The 22,239-nt window shown below is 32.2% G+C and overlaps 1 protein-coding gene across 1 annotated transcript; it reads left to right on the top strand.

Moving 5' to 3' along the window:
* The first annotated feature begins 2,053 nt into the window (after positions 1–2,053).
* Positions 2,054–5,858, top strand: LOC136206031 (uncharacterized). Its single transcript, XM_065996929.1, has 5 exons — positions 2,054–2,278; positions 2,552–2,728; positions 3,088–3,312; positions 4,208–4,336; positions 5,222–5,858. The coding sequence occupies exons 1-5, from the start codon at positions 2,066–2,068 to the stop codon at positions 5,456–5,458; spliced, it is 981 nt and encodes a 326-aa protein (XP_065853001.1). The 5' UTR covers positions 2,054–2,065; the 3' UTR covers positions 5,459–5,858.
* Positions 5,859–22,239: the final 16,381 nt, after the last annotated feature.

The raw sequence follows: 22,239 nt of genomic DNA, 5'->3' as shown, positions 1-22,239 counted from the left end.
AATTTTAACTTGTTAATAAAAATTTATTATGAGCATTTTTCAAAAATAAATAAATTATGAACATATAATAATACTTGTTTTGCTCATTATTTTAGTGATTTGAATAAGAAAGTTATCTTTTTATACAGATTTCTTTTCTTTCTAATGGATTTCTTGAGATTTGATTTTGCTAATAATGTTAATTCACTTCTTCAAAAATAAAATAAAATAAAATAATAATAATGTTAATTAACAATTGTCAAATGGATAATAATATTTATTCAATTCCTGAACATTTAAATCAGTAATAAACATAAAATCATAATCATAAATTGTTAAGGAGAATGAGAGGGAGGGAAACAAGAGTTTAGTAATTTTGTTTTATAGAGTACTTGATTCAGTGGTTAAAGTATTAATCGGTATTCGAATGTAGGCGTGGTTAAAGGTTCGTTTGTTTACTGTTTGCTGTTATGGTTTGACGTTTGTGTTGGAAAAAGCGACTTTTCCAAAAAGTATGGATCTCCTGTTTTTTGTAAAACACTACATTTTAAGTATAAAATGTAAAAATAAGGTTACTAACCAAACACCTAAAATTCTCATTTTTGAAGTAAAAATACAAATAGAAACATGAAAATGAACAACCAAACACCTTCTAAAATAATTAATGGGAGACCTTTGCCTCCCGAAAGGGACATATGTTCAGCACAAATATTAGTTTAGACTACCGATCTAAGGTACCATATAGTTAGAACAAAATAATAATTATTATATATATATATATATAATATAAATTAGGTGATGGGATTCCTACAAGGTGGATATAGTATCTTCAGCATCCGCCTATATTTTGGTTCCAGTGACAAAATTCACCATTCCCGTCCTCACCCCAAGTATTTCGAGATTTCTCATCTCTGTGGATTCAGATCTTGCCGTTTTTGTGGAAATTTCCCATTTTTGATGTTTTGGATTTTTGGATTTTTCAGCCCCTCATTACCACTTTGAATTTAGTCCAAATCAAATTTTAAGTATCATTGAAATTGATAAAATTTAATAAAGGATAAAGTACGGAAAAAAAAATGATCGTGGTTTGCCTTGTTTGCGAATAGAGGTCCGTGGTTTAAAAGTTTGCAATAAAGGTATGTGGTATATTTTTTTTAAAAAAATTTCAGTTACATTTATATATATTGACAAAATACAGATACCAATATCAAATTGCAACTGTAAAATGAACTTAAATATCAATTTAGTTAATAAACTGTCAGTTTAGTAAAAAACGTAAAATTCCAACATATCATTGATTTTTTCGATTTAGAAAGTTGTTTTTTTCGGGGGTTGTGTTATGCTGATATGTAAGAAAAAAAAAATTAAGATAAAAATGTCTTTGATTGTAATCGGAACTTAACTGTGTAATTGTAATACTTTGTTTTGTAAATAAAATATACCACATACCTTTATTTGTAAGCTTTTAAACAACATGCCTCTGTTTGCAAAATGGGCAAACCACAAGCATTTTTTTTGTACTTTCCCCTTTAATAAATTAGTACAAATTTTATAAAGAGAATGTATCAAAATAAATCACGTGGTTTGATCGATTTAGAAAGACAGTTCTAGTGGTTTAAAAGCTTGTAAAATTATAATTATTCAAACCACATTATCTGTTTTTATAAACACAAAATTTATTTTTGTAACTTTCTCTTTTATAAATTTGAGGCATTAAAATTGTTCTTATTAAAGAATTTTTTTTTTTTTTTGTTGATGAAATTTTTAAAGAAGTTTTTATTTGAGTTAAATGAATGATATAATTCAATTTTTTTAGTGCATCACCCCTGACGACGGCGGCAAAAGAAGTGATGAATTAGGACAAATAATGAGAATGAATGAATATTAATTATATCTTGGCTGCTAAGCAGAACCCACTCAACCTCTCTATTTGACCCCCTATAACACCATCTTCCTTTTCAAGCTTTCTCATTACTTCTTTTTCTCTTTTCAAGGTTTCTTCTAATTGCTTACGAAGTTTGAATTTCTACATTTGATTTTTCATTTTCATTTTTTCCATTTATAGATTGTTTAGCTAGATTTTGAGATGGCACGATCAGCGCTCGATGAAATGTCTAAATCAGGAGCATTCATGAGAACTGCTTCAACATTTCGCAATTTGATCTCAAAACAACCTAATTCTCCATTTCTACCTGAATCTGGAAGATACCATCTTTACATTTCATATGCTTGCCCTTGGGCTTCCAGGTGTCTTGCTTCCTTGAAGATCAAAGGACTTGAAAAAGCCATCACTTTCACGGTATAATACTCTCTAATTACAGATTCAGATTATGACATTTTATACCTCTTAAAGTATATCTAAAACCCTATTTAGTATAGGAATTGAAAACTTCTGACTGAATGAATGAATGAATTCACTCAATTAAGTGAATTCACCCCGTAGAATCTGTTGTTGTTGTGATTGTATGTCTAATTTTTTGTTTTGTATATCAAGCTTGCTATAACTTATAATCAACAAGTGATTCAATTTCTAACAACAAACGTTTCTTTCAATGTTTATTGCTTTGATCAGTCTGTGAAACCCATATGGGGAAGAACCAAGGAGACTGATGAACATATGGGATGGGTTTTTCCTGCCTCAGATACAGAGGAACCAGAAGCTCACCCTGATATTTTGAATGGGGCAAAGAGTATAAGAGACCTTTATGAGCTTTCAAGCTCTAATTACACTGGAAAGTACACTGTTCCTGTGAGTCCTTTTGCAAAACCTTGTTTCCTTTTAGGCTTGATACATATTTACACATCTATAGTTATCAGTTTTTGCCATTTGACACCCTTAAACTTGTCAATTTTGAACCTCCACCGTTCTTATTTGAGTACATGGCATAGAACGTGTTTAGGTTAAAGTTTGACTCTGGTAGTGCCATGTCCACTTTGAAGTCGGTCAAATCAGTAACTAAGGGTGCCGAAGGTCTTAAATTGACAAGTTTAGGCGTGTGATATGTTCAAGTATAAGTTTTAGGTGTGTAATTATGTATGGAGCCTTATTTGTAATCTTTTATGTTCTTAATTCTCTTGAATTGTAAGCTTGTTTTGGTTTGATGATAGGTGCTTTGGGATAAGAAGCTCAAGACAATCGTTAATAACGAGAGTTCAGACATAATCCGCATGTTTAATGCTGAATTTAATGATATAGCTGAGAATGCAGCTTTGGATTTATATCCTCCCCATTTGAGAGCTGAAATTGATGAAACCAATGAATGGATTTACAGTGGGATAAACAATGGTGTCTATAAATGTGGTTTTGCCAGGAAGCAAGAGCCTTATGAGGAGGTAAGAAGATATTAATTTTGGGAAATGATTAGGCAGAAATACGCAAAGTTTCATCTTGTATTTGCCGCAATTTGTCAATTTAGATCCCCTGAACTTCGATTGTGGCACATTCAGTTCTAGCACTTGGTGTGGGTAAATTGCACCCGACATTCATTAAGGTTTGGAGTCAATCAATGAACTTCATATTTGATCTCAGTAAAGTCATGGTTCCAATTTGTATATAAAAACTCAGTGACATTGACGCTACACGGTTGATTGTATGCCAACTAAGCATCATAACGGACAAGATATGCTTCTTATTTTTTGTCTTTTAAGATGTGCCACGCGGCAAACACGCATCTTCCATGCCAACTACAAAAGTCAGACACATCATCCGTGGTGCTTAGTTAGCATGTAGTCAACTTTCTTTTGCCTCACGTCAATATTCGGGAGAGTTCTTGTGACTTTATTGAAAGCAAATATGAGTTCTGTGATTTTATTGAAAGAAAATGAAGTTTAATGACCTTTGTGAAACAAACCCCACACCTCAGTAATCCGCGGTGCATTTACCCCACATGGTACAGTTTGCCAATTTGTTTCTAGTCCTTGTACTTAGCATAATTTATCGATTTGGCTGTGCGTGTGTAGTAGATGTGGCCGTTAGAAACGCGCTTGAATGGTATTATTTGGAGGGCACATTTATAAAAATACTCAAGTACATGGACTAGCTGCACTAAAATTGAAGCTTAAGCATTAAACTGATAATTTCGCCAATTAGAGGGACTGATTATTTACTAAATTACAATTGAAGTTGCAACAAGTACACGCCCGGAAGGGTCTTGTACTTGAATTCACACAACTGGTGCATCGATGTTTAATTCTTTTATTTGCCTTTTATTTTTTTAAATATCTGCAGGCAATAACTCAGTTGTATGATGCTCTAGAGAAGTGCGAAAACATACTTGCAAAGCAACGTTATTTATGCGGAGACACTCTTTCTGAAGCAGATATTCGATTGTTTGTCACTCTTATAAGATTTGATGAGGTATTGTAGCTTTTACAATTCAAAGGATTCATATGATTATGTGATTTTCTGGCTTCATTATTCCCCCATTTTCTCCGGTGCTTTGTTTTCATACCATTACAGAGATCTTTTCAGTATTTGTTTCTACTTAGGTATGTCTAGAATCCAATTTATTTTGGTTTCCTAACCAGAATAGGAATTGAAAACTTTCCCTTTAAATAAATCTAGTAGGTCTATATAAGCAAATTTACTTATTTATTTGCTCTGAGATTTTTTGAAGCTTGTAGTCTCGGGATATACAAGTGTGAGATTTTAGGTGTAATCAAATTTCATGAGTTTTGAGAGTTAGGACTCGGTTAAAGGATGAGATTTTCTTTTTGTCGTATCAACTTGCCGATTATTACTAATCAATTATGCGTTCCTCTTCGTCCTTGGATGTAGTTAAAATTAGTCAAACCATGTAAATCTTTTGTTCATATAATTACATTACACGTCTAATTTCCTGTTTCGTATATCAAGCTTATTATAATCAACAACAACCGATAAAAGAAAAAGATGCACCCCCATCATATGAAGAAGGAGATGCACATGTATTGGGGTGTAATTTTGCACCCCCAACGGATGAAGGAGATGCACATCTCTCTTTTTTTCCCAGCCTGGGCCAAAAAGGCATTGTTTTGCCTGGATTGGGCATAACAAATAAATAAGCGGCCCAGGCCAAAACGGCATCGTTTTGGTCTGGGCTGGGCTGGTTTTTGCACCCAACAATCCAAGACTGGCTCCGCCACTGACAGTCGTGTTTTCCTTGACCCAATGTGCCTTGTTCTGGATCAATAAATTCAGTGTTAGTAGGTAGAAATTACAGTTGATTCTCTTCAAAGGCAAGTAATATAGGTTTTGATACAGGTTTATGCAGTTCACTTCAAGTGCAACAAAAAGCTCCTGAGAGAGTACCCAAATCTGTTCAACTACACCAAAGACATTTTCCAAATTCCTGGGATGAGTAGCTCTGTCAATATGGAACATATCAAGCGCCACTACTATGGAAGTCATCCTTCTATAAATCCATTTGGAATCATTCCTCTTGGCCCAGACATCAACTTTGCCTCGCCTCATGATAGAGACGACAAGTTCTCTAAGTAAACCACCGTTAACGTGTCATCATCTGAATGGTTCAAAATCAACTAGCTTTAGATCACAATAGAATTTCTCTATATGAAAAATTCTACAATGGATGATGCTTTCCCAACATGAGGCGAGTCATAAAAGTGTAGCATAAGTTATATGTTGTTCATCTGTTCTTTGACAATAAGTAATAGTATCTTAGAACAGCGTGGTTTTGAGGTCATTTTTTCTTGTTTTAGTATCTTAAAAGAGCTAGGCAATTGCTCAGTCTCTTATGTAAAACGTTCAGCGAATTCGGTCACTCATCTCTTAGCTAAGGCGGTCTGTTCGTGGTGTGTGGATATGTCCACCACCCTATCTCAATGTTGTTCTTTCTTCCGATTCTAATAATTAAGAAGTGTTTTATTTCAAAAAAAAAAAAAAAGTAATAGTATTTCAATAAATGTTGTAAGGATTTGAATTTGCATCAAAATAAAGTCAAATATTAGGGGCTGCTATGGGTGGAGCTGGCGACCGGAGAGGAGCTCTAGCCCCTCAGGTTTACCTGATAGGAGGTAATGTAACTATTTGATCTTGAGGGGTGGTGTTTTCCACGAGTAAGGAACAACCGTACATGATGACGATGAGGCAATAATAAAATGTATTTCACTTTGGAAATGAGAGGGGGTAATATATGCAAATACATTTTAAAACTGGGAGACTTCAGAAATGGGCTTAGGTCAAAATATATAATATTTACATGATATTACATCAAACTATTACATATAGTCATTCGAGAGTCACGGATCATGTGTTGGGGTCAACCCTCATGTATGGACTACCATGGTTAAAATTAGGGGATATGATAGGGTTATCGGGTAAGAATTTAGTTTGCACGTACAAATAAAATCTCAAAGTTATCAAATAATGTGATTTCAAACTCATTAATGAAATATGAATTTATATTTATACGTTAGTCTTAATATTATATTATTTTAGAATAAGGGTCAAATTTAATTCTAACGTTTCAAGCGAATGCAGATTTAATCCTAATATATGAAATGCTGCAAATTTAACCTTAATGTTTCACTTGATTTATAATATTATATTTATAATATTAATATTATAATAACAGTTCTATAGCAAAAGAAAAAGCAGAAAGAGATTATCTAGAACCTCATTTCGATCCTGATTAAAATTGCCTTGCTGCGTCAGAAGAAGGATAGCTATACTGATTCGGTATATTTTAAAGAAACCCTTGGTACAATATTGACGATCTCACAAAGATAAAAAAAAAAGGAAGATCAATTTAGCCATGTTCTATTGAAAATTTGAAAAGAATGATTTTACTGTTCATTCCAAAAAAGTTTGTCGATAAATTGAAGTAGTTTTGTACATTTTTTTGTTGTTTTTTTGTAATTATATTAATATCACAGTAAATATTTTAGAAAGTTCGACAAATTTTTTATAAATTTGTTAGTAATACATTAAATATCTTAGACATAATTGATATTTGGAATCAGTTATATTTCAATCAAATCAGTTTTTCTAATTTTTTATAACGTGAGGCTAAAATTGATTTGTTTGGAAACATTATGGTTAAATTTATCTCATTTCATACATTAAGACTAAATTTGTAGCTCCATTAAAGTGAAATTTGGTTTTTATCCCTATTATTTTATACCTAAATTTATTAATTCCCTCTTTTTTACTTAACGCGCAGTTTAGTCTCACTATTTTGAAAAACGTATTATAAAGTTTATATATTTTGTTAATATTAACCATTTGGTCTTTCTGTTTATCTTTTTTTAGATTTTTAACCGTTATATTTCACATAACTTGTGGTTTACAAAAAATTTCATTATTTTCACTTTGCCAAATTTTACTGATAAGGACCTCAAACTGAAAATTTTCAAGAATTAAAGTTGTACAGTATAATATTTACTATAGAACCGTATTTTTTATTTTTCAAAATCATCATTTTTAGAGTTTTCTCTCTCTAAACATTAACTTTCTCTCTCATAAAAAACAACCTAAATGATATCAAATCTACAAAATTGAAGAATTAAAGTTGCTTAAAACATAATTTAACTCATGAAATTTTCCATTTCGAGGCCGTTATTGACCAAATTATGACAAAGTGAACCCAAATTAAAATTTTGCAAACCACATGGTTGCGTTTGCACAAAAAGATAATAATTCACATACACCTATACAAATCGACGAAACCACATGACATCTATATGTAATTAACTTTTTTTAATTAAATTGTGCGTTGTCAAACTGTTGGAGGCTAATTTAATTTTTATATTTTTAGCATAAGTTATAATTTTACTCTATAGTTTTTTTTTATTTTAATTAAATTCACTTTACAATAAAATAAAAATGTGATAAAAAAGAGAAAATAATATCAAAAGATTATTATAAAAAGAAAACAGAAATAAAAAGAAAAGAAAAATAAATAATAAAAATCAGGGGCAAATTTGCACCATTTTTCAGTAACCCGTCCAGCAACTTTGACAACGAAAACGGATCCCGAAACAGCAAGGTATCAGACAGTTATTATTTTTTTTAGAAAGTTCGGGATGTTAGCTTTCCGGAATGTTAAAAACGGAGCAAAACGGAGCTAAAACGAAGCCGGTAGAATTTTTCAAAGACAAGCAGTGCTGAAAAACGGGTTGAATATGTCTACCTATTTGAGGAACGTATTTCACGGCATTTTCTCCATTTTTCCAACTCCCAACTCAGCTATTTTCTTTCTTCAACTTATGGGAAGGTAATGGGATCATGGATGAGAAGTTTAAGGGCCACTAACATGAGATTTGTTACTCAAAATCCTATAAATTGAGCTCAAATCCTTCATTCTAAACCCCGCTCAAAATCAATCAAACACGGAACAACTCAATTTTTCTCTCAAATTCTCTGTCAAAATCGGCCATTTTATCAATCCTTAGGTTCGTAGAAATCGTTCTTTAGCATATAATTAGTCTAAACAAAGTCTCAATTCCCAGAAATAGTTCTTCAATATCCAGTTCCTCAGAAAAGCTTCCAATTTTCAGAAACTTCAAATCCGAAATTCTCTTAGTTTAATCAATCAATTCTGAAATCGTTTTTTGCAATCTCTTAGTTAAGTCATTTAGATCATTATCCAATTCTCGGTTCAAGCTTTCTTAGTCTAAATCAAATTTCGCCATTGTTATATTCTTCAAATCTTCAAGCATTTTACGTGAAACCAAGATCACCGAAACCCCATTTTCGAGTCATTCTTAGTTTACACACCTATTCCAAATCATGTTTAGAAACTTTTTATTGATTTCAATCAATTAAAAAGACCCAGAAACAAGCTTTTGAGTTTTTCATCATTGAAAAATTCATCAAACAACTTTTCTGGTGAACCGTTTTCCAAATTTTATTTCGAGTTCGTTAGCTGACCACTTTAGCCCAAATCAATTTTAATATCTTTATTGACATCAATTCTCGAATTCTCAATTTTTATTTCGTAAAAAACGACCTCCTACAGCCTTCAAAATCGCCCCTAAAATACCCTCCACGAAACAGAATCAAGCTTTTGGTTTTTCAACCATCAAACAATTATTCTGTCACCCCATTTTCAATAATTTATTCCGACTCATTTACTCGACTTTTTTCTGAAATTCCAGTTCTAAACCCTTCCCTCGCACATAACTTTAAATACTAGCCTCCGTTTCGCTATAATCCGACCTCTACAGTTTCCGAAATTGAGTCAGAAAGTCCCAAGAAATCATTGTTTCTGTTCCACAAAGTGCTGCTAATTTATTAGCTTTGTGGTAAATTTCTGCTTAAGTCTCTGAACTCTCCGAATTCGCCCAACATTACCCGAACAACGCAACAGCCCCTGAGCCGATTTTCCAGGGTTCCAATCCTCAATTTCACGCATCCCGACGACATCAAAGAGATCGGTTTAATTTTATTTCATCTCATACATATTTGTTTTTTATGACTTATTTACATTTCCAGCTTTAAAGTTATTATTTCTTTTTAAGTTGTAATTTTCATGCTTTATTATTATTTGTAATACAAAACACATTGAAAAATATTTACAAAATCAATAAAAATATAAAAGAAAATTAAAAAATTTATATCTTTGTGTTGTTTTATTGCCTTTATTTTTGGTACTTCTCCTAAAAAATTGTTTTTCCGACCGACCTGTCTAGTAACGTCGGGACTCAAGACTGTTGTTTTTATTTTCAGTCCTTGTAACGACCGTCAATCGCTTTTCGTTTAGAATTCAAGTAATTTAGGCACATTTTATTTATTTACTTTATTCAATTACCATTTTACCCTTTGAGAACTAGTTTCTCTGACACGCCCGTATTATTTTTACTATTTTTAGTCCCCGCAAACGCGTATCAAGGTTGAAAATTAGGATATTTCGAAAATATCGCCAACACAAACTTATTAAATTAAAAGATCAAATTGATTTGTATATCCAATTATGTTTCCATCTCAATACGGAGGACAAATAAATATATATTACATTAAGATTGAGTTTAGGAATTTAGTGAAACATTAACGTCGCATTTGTTTTATCTATTCAAGTTTGTTGTTTGCTTACTGTTAGTTGTTTGTCGTTCGCTGTTACTAAAAAGTAGTAAATATTAATTGATTTTTTTTTTTTTTTTTTTGTGAAAAGCAATTGTTTCCAATTTCTTTTATCTCTTGTTTATATTTAAAAAGCAAAAAAATAAATAATTCCGAAAATAGAAAACAAACAGACGTTCAAAAGCCAAAGTGAAAGAATAATGTATTTGGACAAAATCCATCCAAAGGGTGAGGTAGGGGGGCCGGGGGGAACCCTCGCAGCTCCCTTGCCATTCTTCTTGAAGGGTCTTTAATTGAATTTTCACACAAAACGTCAAGACCCAGCCCCCACATTTTAGAGCTACCACTTCTTATATTATATTTTTTACAAATATAATTATTATTTTCTTCTTAAAAAAATTTAATATTATTTTAGAAATATAAATTCTAAAGAGTTTTTATATAATTTAATTATTCGGTTTGAGACTTATGGATCGTTTTGATTAAACTCGTTACATGTATTAGATATCAAACCCGAGATTTTTAACTTAAATGACTTGAAATCCAAATGTCAAATATTTTCTATACATATATAAATGAGTATAATAATTTGGGTGAATTCTGGAAAAAAAAACTTGTCGTTACACTTTTTTTTCAATTGTATGCCTATGATTTTTATTTTTATTTTTGCAATCAGAAAATGACTGAGGTTATTCATTTTGCTAAAAACAATGATCTCTTAGGTTGATCATATTAAAATAACCGTTGACGGGTTTAAAATTGAAAAAAAAAATTCAAAAATTGATGATATTTTAAGCAATTTTAATCCTTGAACTTTTCCATTTTGATATCATTTAGGTGTTGTTTGGTGTGAGTAGAGAGAATATGGATGTTTCGAGAGAAAAAGCTCTAAACATGACGATTTTGGAAAATAAAAATTTTGGGGTGTTTAATGGTCATTTTTATAGTATCAAACTAAAAAAAAAATCATTTTTAACAAAGCGGAAACCTTAGCACTTTTATGCTCGAAAAAAAAAGGTTAATTATAAAAAACTACCATGTGGTTTGGCCGAATTTGCAGACCAGTAACTGTGGTATTTTTTTTTTTTACAAACACAATCCTATGGTTGTAAAAATTTATATGTTTTTTTACTTTGCCAAATTTAGCCGATAATAACCTTAAAATGAAATTTTTCAAAAATTTAAATCGTTTAGCATCATATTTACTATGAAACCATATTTTTAATTAGAAAAAGTACAAAAATAAACTTTGTGGTTTGGATCATTTTCAAACATAGACTATGTGATTTAAAAGTTGGCAAAAAAGTATCTTGAAGTTCATTCCGTTAGCAAACACAGACCAAATTGATTAACGGTGTTAAAAAAAAGTCAAAAGTTAAAGGGAAAAACGTTTTGTTTATTTTATAAATTAACCTCATTTATTATCTAATTATCACAAACAAACCCCAAAATAAAAAATAAAAATCAAATACACCATCTTCTTCATTTCTCTTTAATTTCTTATTTTTCTTTTTCGTTCTCTCTCTTTTCTCTCAACTTTGTTAATTTCTCTCTCTCTAAAATCAATTGGGGTGGGATGAGTTAAGAGTTTTTTTTGTCTTTAATGTAATTTTCTTTTGTTTAATGTAAGTGCACAACTAAAAAAAAATCTATGGAGGGAATAAAAATAAGGCCAATACTTCTAGCATCTCCAATTAGGGGTGGATCAACATTATAACTATATTTTAATATGGTAGATGATGGATTTTTTATTTGTCAAAATCCTTAGCTACTCCCTCTAAATTTGATGTTTCTTTTACAAAAATCGCTAAATTTCATTTTCTTTCAATAAATAACTAGATTTTACATTGATTTCATTAAAGTCAATACAATCAATTTGTATATAAAAATTATCTGAATATTAACAGGACAAAAGACAATTGAATATATATCAACTAAACTATTTTATAAACAAATTGATTGGAATTGTGAGCTTTTATTTGCAGACAAATTACCATGATATCTTAATTTAAATTAAATGTTAAGTTAATTAATTTTATTAATAAAATAAAACAAGTTTTGTGATATAAATCTCAAACTTTAATAACTATCTACACAAATTACCCAATAAAGTGATACTCCCTCTGTTCTATTATATAAGTAATTTTAAAGTGTTTCGTACAAATTAAAAAAAATTAATATAGAATTAAATTGATGAAATTTATATTAATTAACTTTAAAAATTCTCTCTCGTATAATTGTTGGAGAATAAACATTGAAATGTTCAAAAACACATAAATACATAAAAATCAAGACAAAAATTCAATTTTTGGACCGAAAAACTAAACTAAAAATTCTTGGAAAATTAGAACAATTTAAATTTTGGGGAAAAAATCACTTTCTAAAATGACTTATACAATGCGACAGATGAAATAATTTATAAGTGTAAAACGTAGGGAAAGTAGTTATTAAGAACATAAGATTAGTAAAAGAAATGTAGAATATTATTCCTAGTGTACCAAACAAAACACACTAATAGTATTAGTGGTAATGCAAGCATTAATTTGCATTATTAATATATTTCAAAATAAACAGTAAAGTGATAATGATTGGATAATTGAATTATAGCTGAAGATAACGTTAGTGATGTGAGCAATAAAAGTTTCAAGATAATGTAAGGAGATTAAATCTTATTTTTTTCTTTTTCCTTTTTCTTTTTTCAAAAAACACTTCTAGAAAGGCAAATCTCTTTAATTTATTTTTTTTTTTTTTTTTTGAAGAAAAGAAAATAATAATAATAATAATAGAATTGGAATTTAGTAAAAAGAAGAAAGTGATGAATCCATCACATAAAGTAAAGTCTTTTATTTCCCTATTGAGAATTTGAGATAAAACCATAAATGGGAATAAAGTAAAACAACTAATGATATTATTATTATTATTATTATTATTTTACTTTTTTATTCAAAATTATGGAAAAAAATTTGTTGTCACTAATTCGGTATTTTTTCTATGTCATTCACGTATAAAAATCAATATTTTTTTTTTACAAAACAGAAGCTTTATTTAAAAAATATCAGAAGACAAAACATCGATATGAAACGGAGGTGGATATGTTCACTCACTCCCTACGAACAGACACAGAATTAACCGCCTTAACCAAGTAATGAGTAGCTATATTCGTTCAACGTATAAAAATCAATAATTTTATTATATGTAAATCTTCCTGATCTATATAATATTTTATTTTAAATAAATGTTAATTTTTTATATATAAAATGAACATGGAAGGAGACATCACATTGGAAATAAATTTTAAGATTACGACACAACCTAAATCAAAAAAAAAAATATTTAACAAAGTTTTTATTATACTATATTATATTATAATATGATTTTAGAAACCACCAAGCAATTATGATTTGGTGCTTGTCATGCTCCAATGTGATTGATGTATTATGGGTTTAATAACCATAGCAATAATAAAAGTTAAGTTTGTAAACTGTGATTAAACTCCGAACATGATTATCTCAATAAAAATAATGTTGAAATCAAATGAATAATGAAATGAGTCACATTGATTATTAACATGACATGAATTGAAGACTAAATATGCGTTTTGGTGTGTGAAATAGGTTTTTACTGAGGGAAAATAAAATAATTAGTTACAAGAAAGAACAATTAGTTTACATGTGTAAGCTTGAGTATACGTATATAGTGTTGTAATTCATCATAAAATAATATCGTGATAGATCTTTCAGTGTTTCACTCCATAAAAGAAAGTTATTTTTCATGGTATTAGAGCCATGATGAGAAACAAGAGTCGGGAAAAGAAATTCCTCAAAAAGATTTGCTTTCTCACGAAGAACAATAGTTCACCAAGAATCATTTTGCAGATCTTGAAGAATGATGGGGATCGAATGCAACCTAAGAAAATCTAGGTCTGGTTTTAATTGACTGAAATTAACTATCTATCATAGAGGATACGATTCAAGTTCTTGTTATTAAACAAAAGTTATATTTTGTTCTCGAATCTGATGAAATTCCACGAGAAGGTACATCAAATCAGAGGAAATGGAAGAATAATGATTGTTTATTAATTTCATGAATATTAAACACAATATCAGAAGAAGTTGCAGAATGCTTCCCGTATGCCTCAACATCAATAGAGTTGTGGAAGGAGTTGGAGCACAAATTTGTTGGCCTGTTGTTTTCTAAATAAAACATAATTGAGCTTCTATTTTTAAGATAATCTTACTTTGATGCAACACTTAAATAAGCTCAAACGATATTGCGATGTATTGTTATTATTGAGGCCTTTATCAAGTTGTAGATGCGAAATAACTAAAAATTGTGTTTGTAATACATCTCAACTAATTGCTGATTGTAACGTAGAAGAAGAAAAATGGATACAATTTTTGATGATTATGTGAAAAACCAGATATTGCTAATGGACCCATTACCTTATGTAAACAAAGGATTTTCAGTGTTATTGTGATTTGAAAAATAGTATGAGATTGTTATGGAACAATATATTCAGATAGCTAATTTCTCAAACTTATAGAATCAGTCACATAAGACATATTAGAGTTATATAGGAAAGAAGAAGGATACAAAAGATAAGTTTTATTAACATTTCAAAACACCAAGACACTTAAAGTTTGGCTTCTTCAAGTTAATTGGTTATCTAGAATGGTGGAAGAATCATAAGAAGTGAAGAGGGATTGGTAATGGTGGTAAAATGTATAATCAACTATCCATATAGGATAATTTCAGTCAAAAGAGCATTGCTAGACACGAACAATTTACTCATCTTTAAGTTAATAGAATGTATCTTAGGGGTTGTGCAATCTTTTGCATAATGCCCTTTGTTTAGGAAGTTATAGCACTTTACTTTAGTGATATCTACATTTTTTCTCTTTTGTTTCTTGTTGCCTTTCTGTTCAGATTTCTCAGTCTGAGTGTCTTTACACTTGCTTGCCTTTACTAAAGAAATGTCTACATTTCTTACCTTATTTAGTTGATGAGGAAATAACATAGTTTACTTTAGCAGTTATCTTACTTACAAGCAAACAATCCTCTTCCAATTTGAGATGCTTTCTGGCATCATCAAAGGTAATTATGGTAGTAGAATGAGTTAAGTGCATTTTCATATGCTCCCAACTGTTAGGCAAAAAGTGGATAACAACCTGAACTTTCTACTCATTAGTCATCATATGACCTGTTGAGTTAAGCTAAGTGATCATGTTGGACATCTATATGAGATGCTTCCTCATGTCATGATCAGGTCTTTTCTTATATGTATAAAACTTTATGGCTAAAAACCTAAGCTTTGTCATGGAGAAACCTCCAAAAGCTTGTTTAGGTTTTGCATCTTGATGATGCGAGATGCTATTCTGCTCTAACTTCGTCTTGGACCATCATATTGAGGTATTGTATCATTTTTCCCCTCAGTATGAAGGTGACGAAGTGTTTGACGAATGATTCTTCCATTTGATTGAAGTTGTGGATAGATCCTGGAAGGAGATGCTCATACTAGAAGGCTACTAAGTCCTTCAGAGTTATGGGGAAAAGGCGGCAGAGAACTGCATCTATGGTCGTGATGGCCTCCATGATTCTCCTACATTTTTTGACATGGTTTACTGGGTCTTTAGTACCTCCATATTGATTGAAGGTGGGGATATGAAACCCTATAGGCATCAGCTGATGTTGGAGTTCCTTGGACAAAGGTGTAAATGTGTCCGTAAGGGCTGAAGGTTTGGTGTATGTGTTGGACCTCTCCAAAATCTCCTTCTTAAAGATTTCGTACATCTCTTTCTTCCTGACAGGCTTATCTTTGTCTTCTTCCTTGGGTTTATTCATGTCACCGTGTTTCCCATGAGTCAACTGAGGCTTATGAGGGGATCGTTTCCTACTTTTACTTCTTTCATCTGAATGGCGTCTGGGCTTGTTTTGGGATTTTTTTATCTTTCTCTTTGCTTGGAGTGGTTTCTTGATCTGGAATATCTGCTCATTGTTGACGGGCTTCGGGTGTGCCTTCTGGGTGATCGATGGCTGGATTCTGCAATATTGTTGAGATTGTCTTGCAGATCCTCCTTGGGTTTTCTCCTTTTTCCTTAAGCTCTACCATCTCTATCGTGTGTGTAGCCCTTATGTCATCCATCTCCTTTTGCATCGCTCCTAAGTTTTGGCTAAATCGACAAGAAACTTCATCCATCAGTATTTGGTACTGGGGCTCCAGCTGCGGTTGGCATCCAGACTCTTGAGTGGATTCTTTTATATTGTTTCTGTGGATTTCTGACAGTTAGAAATTTGTTTTTTCCATCTCTGAGTTGTTGAAACACCTTTCCACAAGATTTTGATTTGACAAAATCATCCATGATTAAGAGATAATTAAATTTAAGTGCTTTGGTTTAATTGTACTAATTCGTTTGTTCAATGTTGAGTATAAATGCAAAAGGAAATAAAATTAAGACAGGACAAAGACACAGTGTAAGCTGAGTAAAAGAACAACTCAGCATCATAAAAGAAAAGTCATCGTCACAACAATAGGCTAAGAATGAAGATGATCTGAGAAGCTGAGTAAAACGGAACTCAGCATAAAGAAGAAATGTCTGCTTCAGAACGAAGTCTTACAGAACGAAGCTGACCTTGGAAGCTGAGTAAGGGAGAACTCAGTATGAAATCTAGCAAACAATCAAAGGCAATGGATAACGAAGTCAAGCTGAGTTATCCTCAGGACAGCATGAAATGTCCGTTGGCTAGAAGACAAAGACTGCCAACCCTCTGCGCCAATAATAGAAATCTCGGAATTACGCAAAAGCCAAATTCCAAGATGAATGGGTCAACTATCCGTGGCTAAAAGACGAACTACCGCAAAAAGACAAAGTCTGTAGGAAGAAGACAAGCCTGACGTCTGAAGAATTCAGGATTCAGGATTGGTCTAGACATCTGAAGCTGACCAGAGATTTGTCCCCTAAAAGAGCCGTTTTGGACTCAACGGACAAATCAATTTCAAATGATTTGTTTCCTACAATTCAACTATAAAAGGGACAAAGGTTTCATTTGGAAGATTGCCGATTTACAGAAAATCATAAGTGAGAAAGATACAAATCCAAAGCACTCAAAAACAAGAAAAAGATCTTACACCAAACTTCCATTCCTTGTGTAAATGCTAGATTGATTGTGTGTAATCATCTAAAGTGTTCTTTGTTGAAAGGGAACAAGTTCTTATCAATTGTAATATTGAGAGTGTATGCTGAGTGCTCGGTGTTGAGTACTTAGTGGTAGAGAAAATCTGGGTGTTTCGGTTAGCATTCAGTAGGAGTTGAGTAGACGAATAGAGGAAGGTACTCTTGCATATTCAACTGCCTTGTAATCGGTTTGTGCTCTACCTTTATAGAGCTCAGTATTGGATTCTAAAAGCCCGGAGGACTCTGGGGACTGGACGTAGGCAGAGAGGCCGAACCAGGATAAGTGATACTGAGTAATCTCCAACTCTATATATATATATATATATATATATATATATATATATATATATATCTGTATGTGTTGTATGGTAAATTTACTCAGCATCTAAACCTATTAAGCTGACTCTGAGTAAATTAGAGTGCTAAGTTGAAAACTGACCTCCGTGAGTGTCAATTCTCAACTTACAAGCGAAACAGTTCTAGTCAATATCTGACTAAAGTTGTCTTACGCTAAATTCGGCCAAGCTGACCAAAGCTGAGTTGACAAACTTACCAAAACTGTTAAGTCAGCATAAATAATTAACGAAAAAGTTATATTAGTTCCTAACCCCCCCCCCCTTGGAACTAATCACACGGGACCAACAGGTGGTATCAGAGCCTAAGCTCACTACTCTAAGATATAACTATCTTGAGCGGATCCCCATATATGGCTGAGAACAGCACTCATTTCCTTCCAGGGAACCAAACAACACAGATACTCCCTGAGGGATTATCAATCAGTCGGCCTCCCCTATTCTTTGGATCAAACTATACATTCTGGAAGAATAGGATGAAGAACTTTATCCAAGCCACAAACATGAGTGCATGGCTTGCAATTGTTCAAGGGCCATTCGTGCCATATAAAACTGTTAACAATGAGAAAGTTGTTAAGAGTGAAACTGAGTGGTTAGAAGATGACCTTAGAAAACTTCAAAATAATGCTTCGGCTATAAATATGCTTCACTGTGCTTTAGATGCTGCAGAATACAATAAGATTTCAGGCTGTGAGTCAGCATAGGAGATTTGGAAGAAGCTCGAGGTGACCTATGAAGGCACAAGCAAAGTCAAAGAGTCAAAGGTGAATCAACACATGAGATTGTATGAGCTGTTCGAAATGAACGACAACGAATACATCTCCAGCATGAATGCTAGATTCACCAATATTATAAATGAACTAAAAAGACTCGGCAAGAACTTCACCGAAGAAGAACAAGTGAAGAAAATCTTGAGAAGCTTACCAAAGAGCTGGCAAGCAAAGAAAACTGCAGTAGAAGAAGCTCAGGACCTGACTACATACAAGTATGATGAGCTAATCGGATCTCTGCTGACTCATGAAATCTCAATGCAAAACTTTGAAGCTAAAGAGAAGGAAAGGTCAGAAGACAAGAAACAAAAGTCATTGGTCATGAAAGCTGACTCGACCGAAGCTGACTCAACTGATGATGAGGAAATGGCTATGTTCACTAGAAAGATGAAGAAGCTGTTCAGAAGAAATGACAGGAACAGCAAACGGCCATACAAAAGAGGTGACAGATACAAAGCTGAGTCAAATGACAAATACAAGAAGGACAGCTCCAAGTCTGTCACATGTTTTGAGTGCCACCAAACTGGGTATATCAAGTCAAGCTGTCCGAATCTCAAAAAGGATAAGAGGGGAAACAAGAAAGCAATGGTAGCAACATGGAGCGACAGTGATGAGTCAACCTCATCTCAAGCTGAGCAAAATGAAACTGCCAATATATGTTTCATGGCAGATGATGGTGCTGACCATTCTCAATCTGAGCAAGCGGACCTCTCTAATGAAACTGACCAGGAGGTACACAACAATGAGGTAACACCCTTACTCTTGTTTAGAAATGAGATGGTAAATGCCCTGAGTGATTTATACAAGCTAACTAAGAAATGCAATAAGAAAATAAAATCACTCAGTAGGCGATGTGACGAGATTGAAGAGGTCAAGCTGAGTGACCTCCGATATCTCCTCCAAGACAATTCAGACTTACACAACAACATTCAAATAATGCATAAGTTTATCTCATAACGTCTAAAATGATGCAATTTCACCCTTAACGTTGGCAGCTAATAGCAATTTTACCCCTAACGTTTGCAAGTCGAGTCAATTTTAGACATTATTATAAAACACATATATTTTATGGCTTATTCTGCACCAATTGCATATTAATTGGTTCTTAAAAATATTTTATATTTTTTGTTTTTTAATAATAGAATTGAAAATTAATATTTATAAATTTGTCAGAATATTTGATTTTTTTTCCAACTCTTACAAAAGACATCTAATCATATGTTTGTGATCTGTTATTAATGGACGATAAAATAGGCACATGTGAAGCGTAGATGACAAGATTCATGACCGAGTAAAGACGATTTGATGAATAATTTTTCAAATTGACTCAACTTATCAATGTTAATGGTAAAAATTGTTCTTAGCTATTAACGTTGGGAGTAAAATTATATAATTTTAAATATTAGAAATAAAATTGTTTCTGACTAACTGTTAAGTTAACACAGTAAACTATTTTTAAACTTATTTTTCCATAATAATTTACTTTTAATATTTAAAATTACCTTAAAAAAACTTACCCCTAGAAGATAAAGAAAATTGAATTATTTGGGGGGAAAGAATGTGCTACTTTTGGGGAGCAAATACGGATGGGGCCCCAATTTCCCCTCACCACCAATAAACTTATTTCCAAATTAAGAATAAAAGAAAAAGATAAAGTATCAAAATAAAATTTTCTCCTCCATTAATATCCTTCATCATTTCTCTTGGTTTTCACCAATAAATAAATAAATAATAATAATGAATGGGACAAGTTACCATTTGTAAGATTTCTAGGAAAATGTTAATATGGACTTTAGGTATAAAATAGCATCAATATAGACTTAACGTTTAAAAAAAAAAAGAAAAAAATCTATTGTTCTTATTTCAGCGTTCCCTTTTATGTCCCTTTCTCATAAAAAATGGTCTTCATTTAATTAAAATAATATATTTTGTTAAATAAGAGGATCCACATATTACAAAATGACCACTTTTGTGAGAAAAGAGGATACTGAAATGGGGACAACAAATTCTCTTCCAAAAAAGAGTACCAATTTAGACATCGGTAATGAAGCTTGACACGTCATTCGTAATACTCCGTTAAGTTTTGATTTCTCTCACCACGTACAATTGACAGAACTTAACGGAGTAGTATGAATGACGTGTAACGTTCCGTTATCGATGCCTAAATTGATACTCTTTTTTAAACGTTAAATCTATATTGATGTTATTTTGTACGTGAAATCTAAATTGGTATTTCCCTAAAAACCATTTATCTATTTTGGTATCCTTACCCTTAATTAATTACAGGGAGAGAAAAAACAGATTCATACGATAAAAAAAAATATTAAGAAATAAAAATAAAAATGCATAAAATATATATAGCCTAGTAGAAAACACAATAATTTCCAGTTAAACAATTTGAAATTGGGGAAATTACAAATTTGGATTAAATAGGAGACCCATTTATATTTTTAACCCACTTACTCAATATACTACATGTCTAGACTATGTTTGTATGACTTTCTCAAAATACCCTCACCATTTCATCTTCCCCCTTCCCCTGTCTGGTTACGCGAAAACGGTTGCTCTCCCAGACCTTTGATCTTCCTCTCTTCCTTTAAATTTCGCGAAATCTGCACCATTTCTCCACATCACCATGTATTTCGCTTCTTCCTCTCCGCATCTCTTGATTCTTCATCTTCCTAATTCTAGAAAAAGAAGTCATGATTCTTCATCTTCCTGTTCTTGCTCGTTCCTTGGTTTATTTCTTCTTGTGACCATCGAAGAAATGGTTATTCTACATTATTTTCATCGTTTTTTCCAGTTGATCATATTGTTATTATCGGTTTTAAGGGTGAAAGGCGAAAAATATAAGTATCTACTGTTTTCTCTGCGTTTTTTCAAAAAATCACTTCACGTAGTCGATGATTTCGCGAAGATCTGCGATGAGAAATAACCTAAAATGTGAAGATCTACTTCGCAAATCGATGATTTCGCGAAGTCTGCGAGTAGAACAGTTCATGATTTTTCACTCACAGACTTCGCAAAATAATCGATTCGCGAAGTAGTTCACGTTTCAGGCCTCACAGACTTCGCGAAATCATCGATCCGCGAAGTAAAATCATCCTCTTCCCTTCCATTTAAATTCGCATACTTCGCGAATCATCATTTCATGAACCCAAATCATCATTTTTTCTGCCTAAAACGATTAATTTTTTTAAGGTGGTTGAATACATAACATCCATTTCTGGAAGGCGGCGTACTAGGGTGCCATGAGAGACATCCATCTCAAAAGGCCTGGGACTTCCACTTCAAGATTGGTCACATTTACTTTAAAATGATTCGTTAGGAGATATTGTGCCAATCTTGTTGTGTACCATGTGATACGTTCCACCAGATGGTGGACCGCGCGGCGCACCCGATCCATCATAAGGTGTTCCATTTATCATCCCAAAAGGTCTGGACTTCTTGTAAAGAGAGAAATTTCTGTCCAGATTCATCACGTTTACTTTGAAATGATTTGTAAGGAGTTTATTGTGGCAATCTTGTTGTAAATTTTGATAATATTATGATTTTAATGTTGAATTATTGTGACAATCTTGTTGTAAATTTTGATAGTGTTATGATTTTAATGCTGGGATCCCTTGTTGTTGTGCCTCTTTGTTGGTATATACCACTTCGTAAAAACTGGTTCGGACTTCAAAAATTGAGAGATCTACGAACTGAAATCATCTAATAACTCAAACATTAACTTCGCATTAGGGAGACAGGCATGACGTAAAATTACAAACATATTAAGGGTATTTTGGGAAAGTCGGACAAATATAGTCTAGATATGTAATTGGTTGAGTAAATGGGTTAAAAATTGGGTCTCCCATTTGACCCAATTTTATAATTTTCCCTTTGAAATTGAGATTTTTAGTTCGATTAATAATAGAAAATGGCTCTTAAACAAATTTAAGGAG

Source organism: Euphorbia lathyris, chromosome 9 (assembly GCF_963576675.1).
Source record: "Euphorbia lathyris chromosome 9, ddEupLath1.1, whole genome shotgun sequence".
Classification (NCBI taxonomy): Eukaryota; Viridiplantae; Streptophyta; class Magnoliopsida; order Malpighiales; family Euphorbiaceae; genus Euphorbia; species Euphorbia lathyris.
The sequence above is the reverse complement of the archived record's forward strand: the minus strand, read 5'-3'. Positions and strand labels throughout refer to the sequence as shown.

Excerpts from the sequence above, each read along its gene's own strand:
- LOC136206031 (XM_065996929.1), top strand. The coding sequence starts at position 2,066 with ATGGCACGATCAGCGCTCGATGAAATGTCTAAATCAGGAGCATTCATG. Across the intron at positions 2,279-2,551 it reads AAAAAGCCATCACTTTCACG|TCTGTGAAACCCATATGGGG; the intron begins GTATAATACTCT and ends TGCTTTGATCAG. Across the intron at positions 3,313-4,207 it reads AGCAAGAGCCTTATGAGGAG|GCAATAACTCAGTTGTATGA; the intron begins GTAAGAAGATAT and ends AAATATCTGCAG.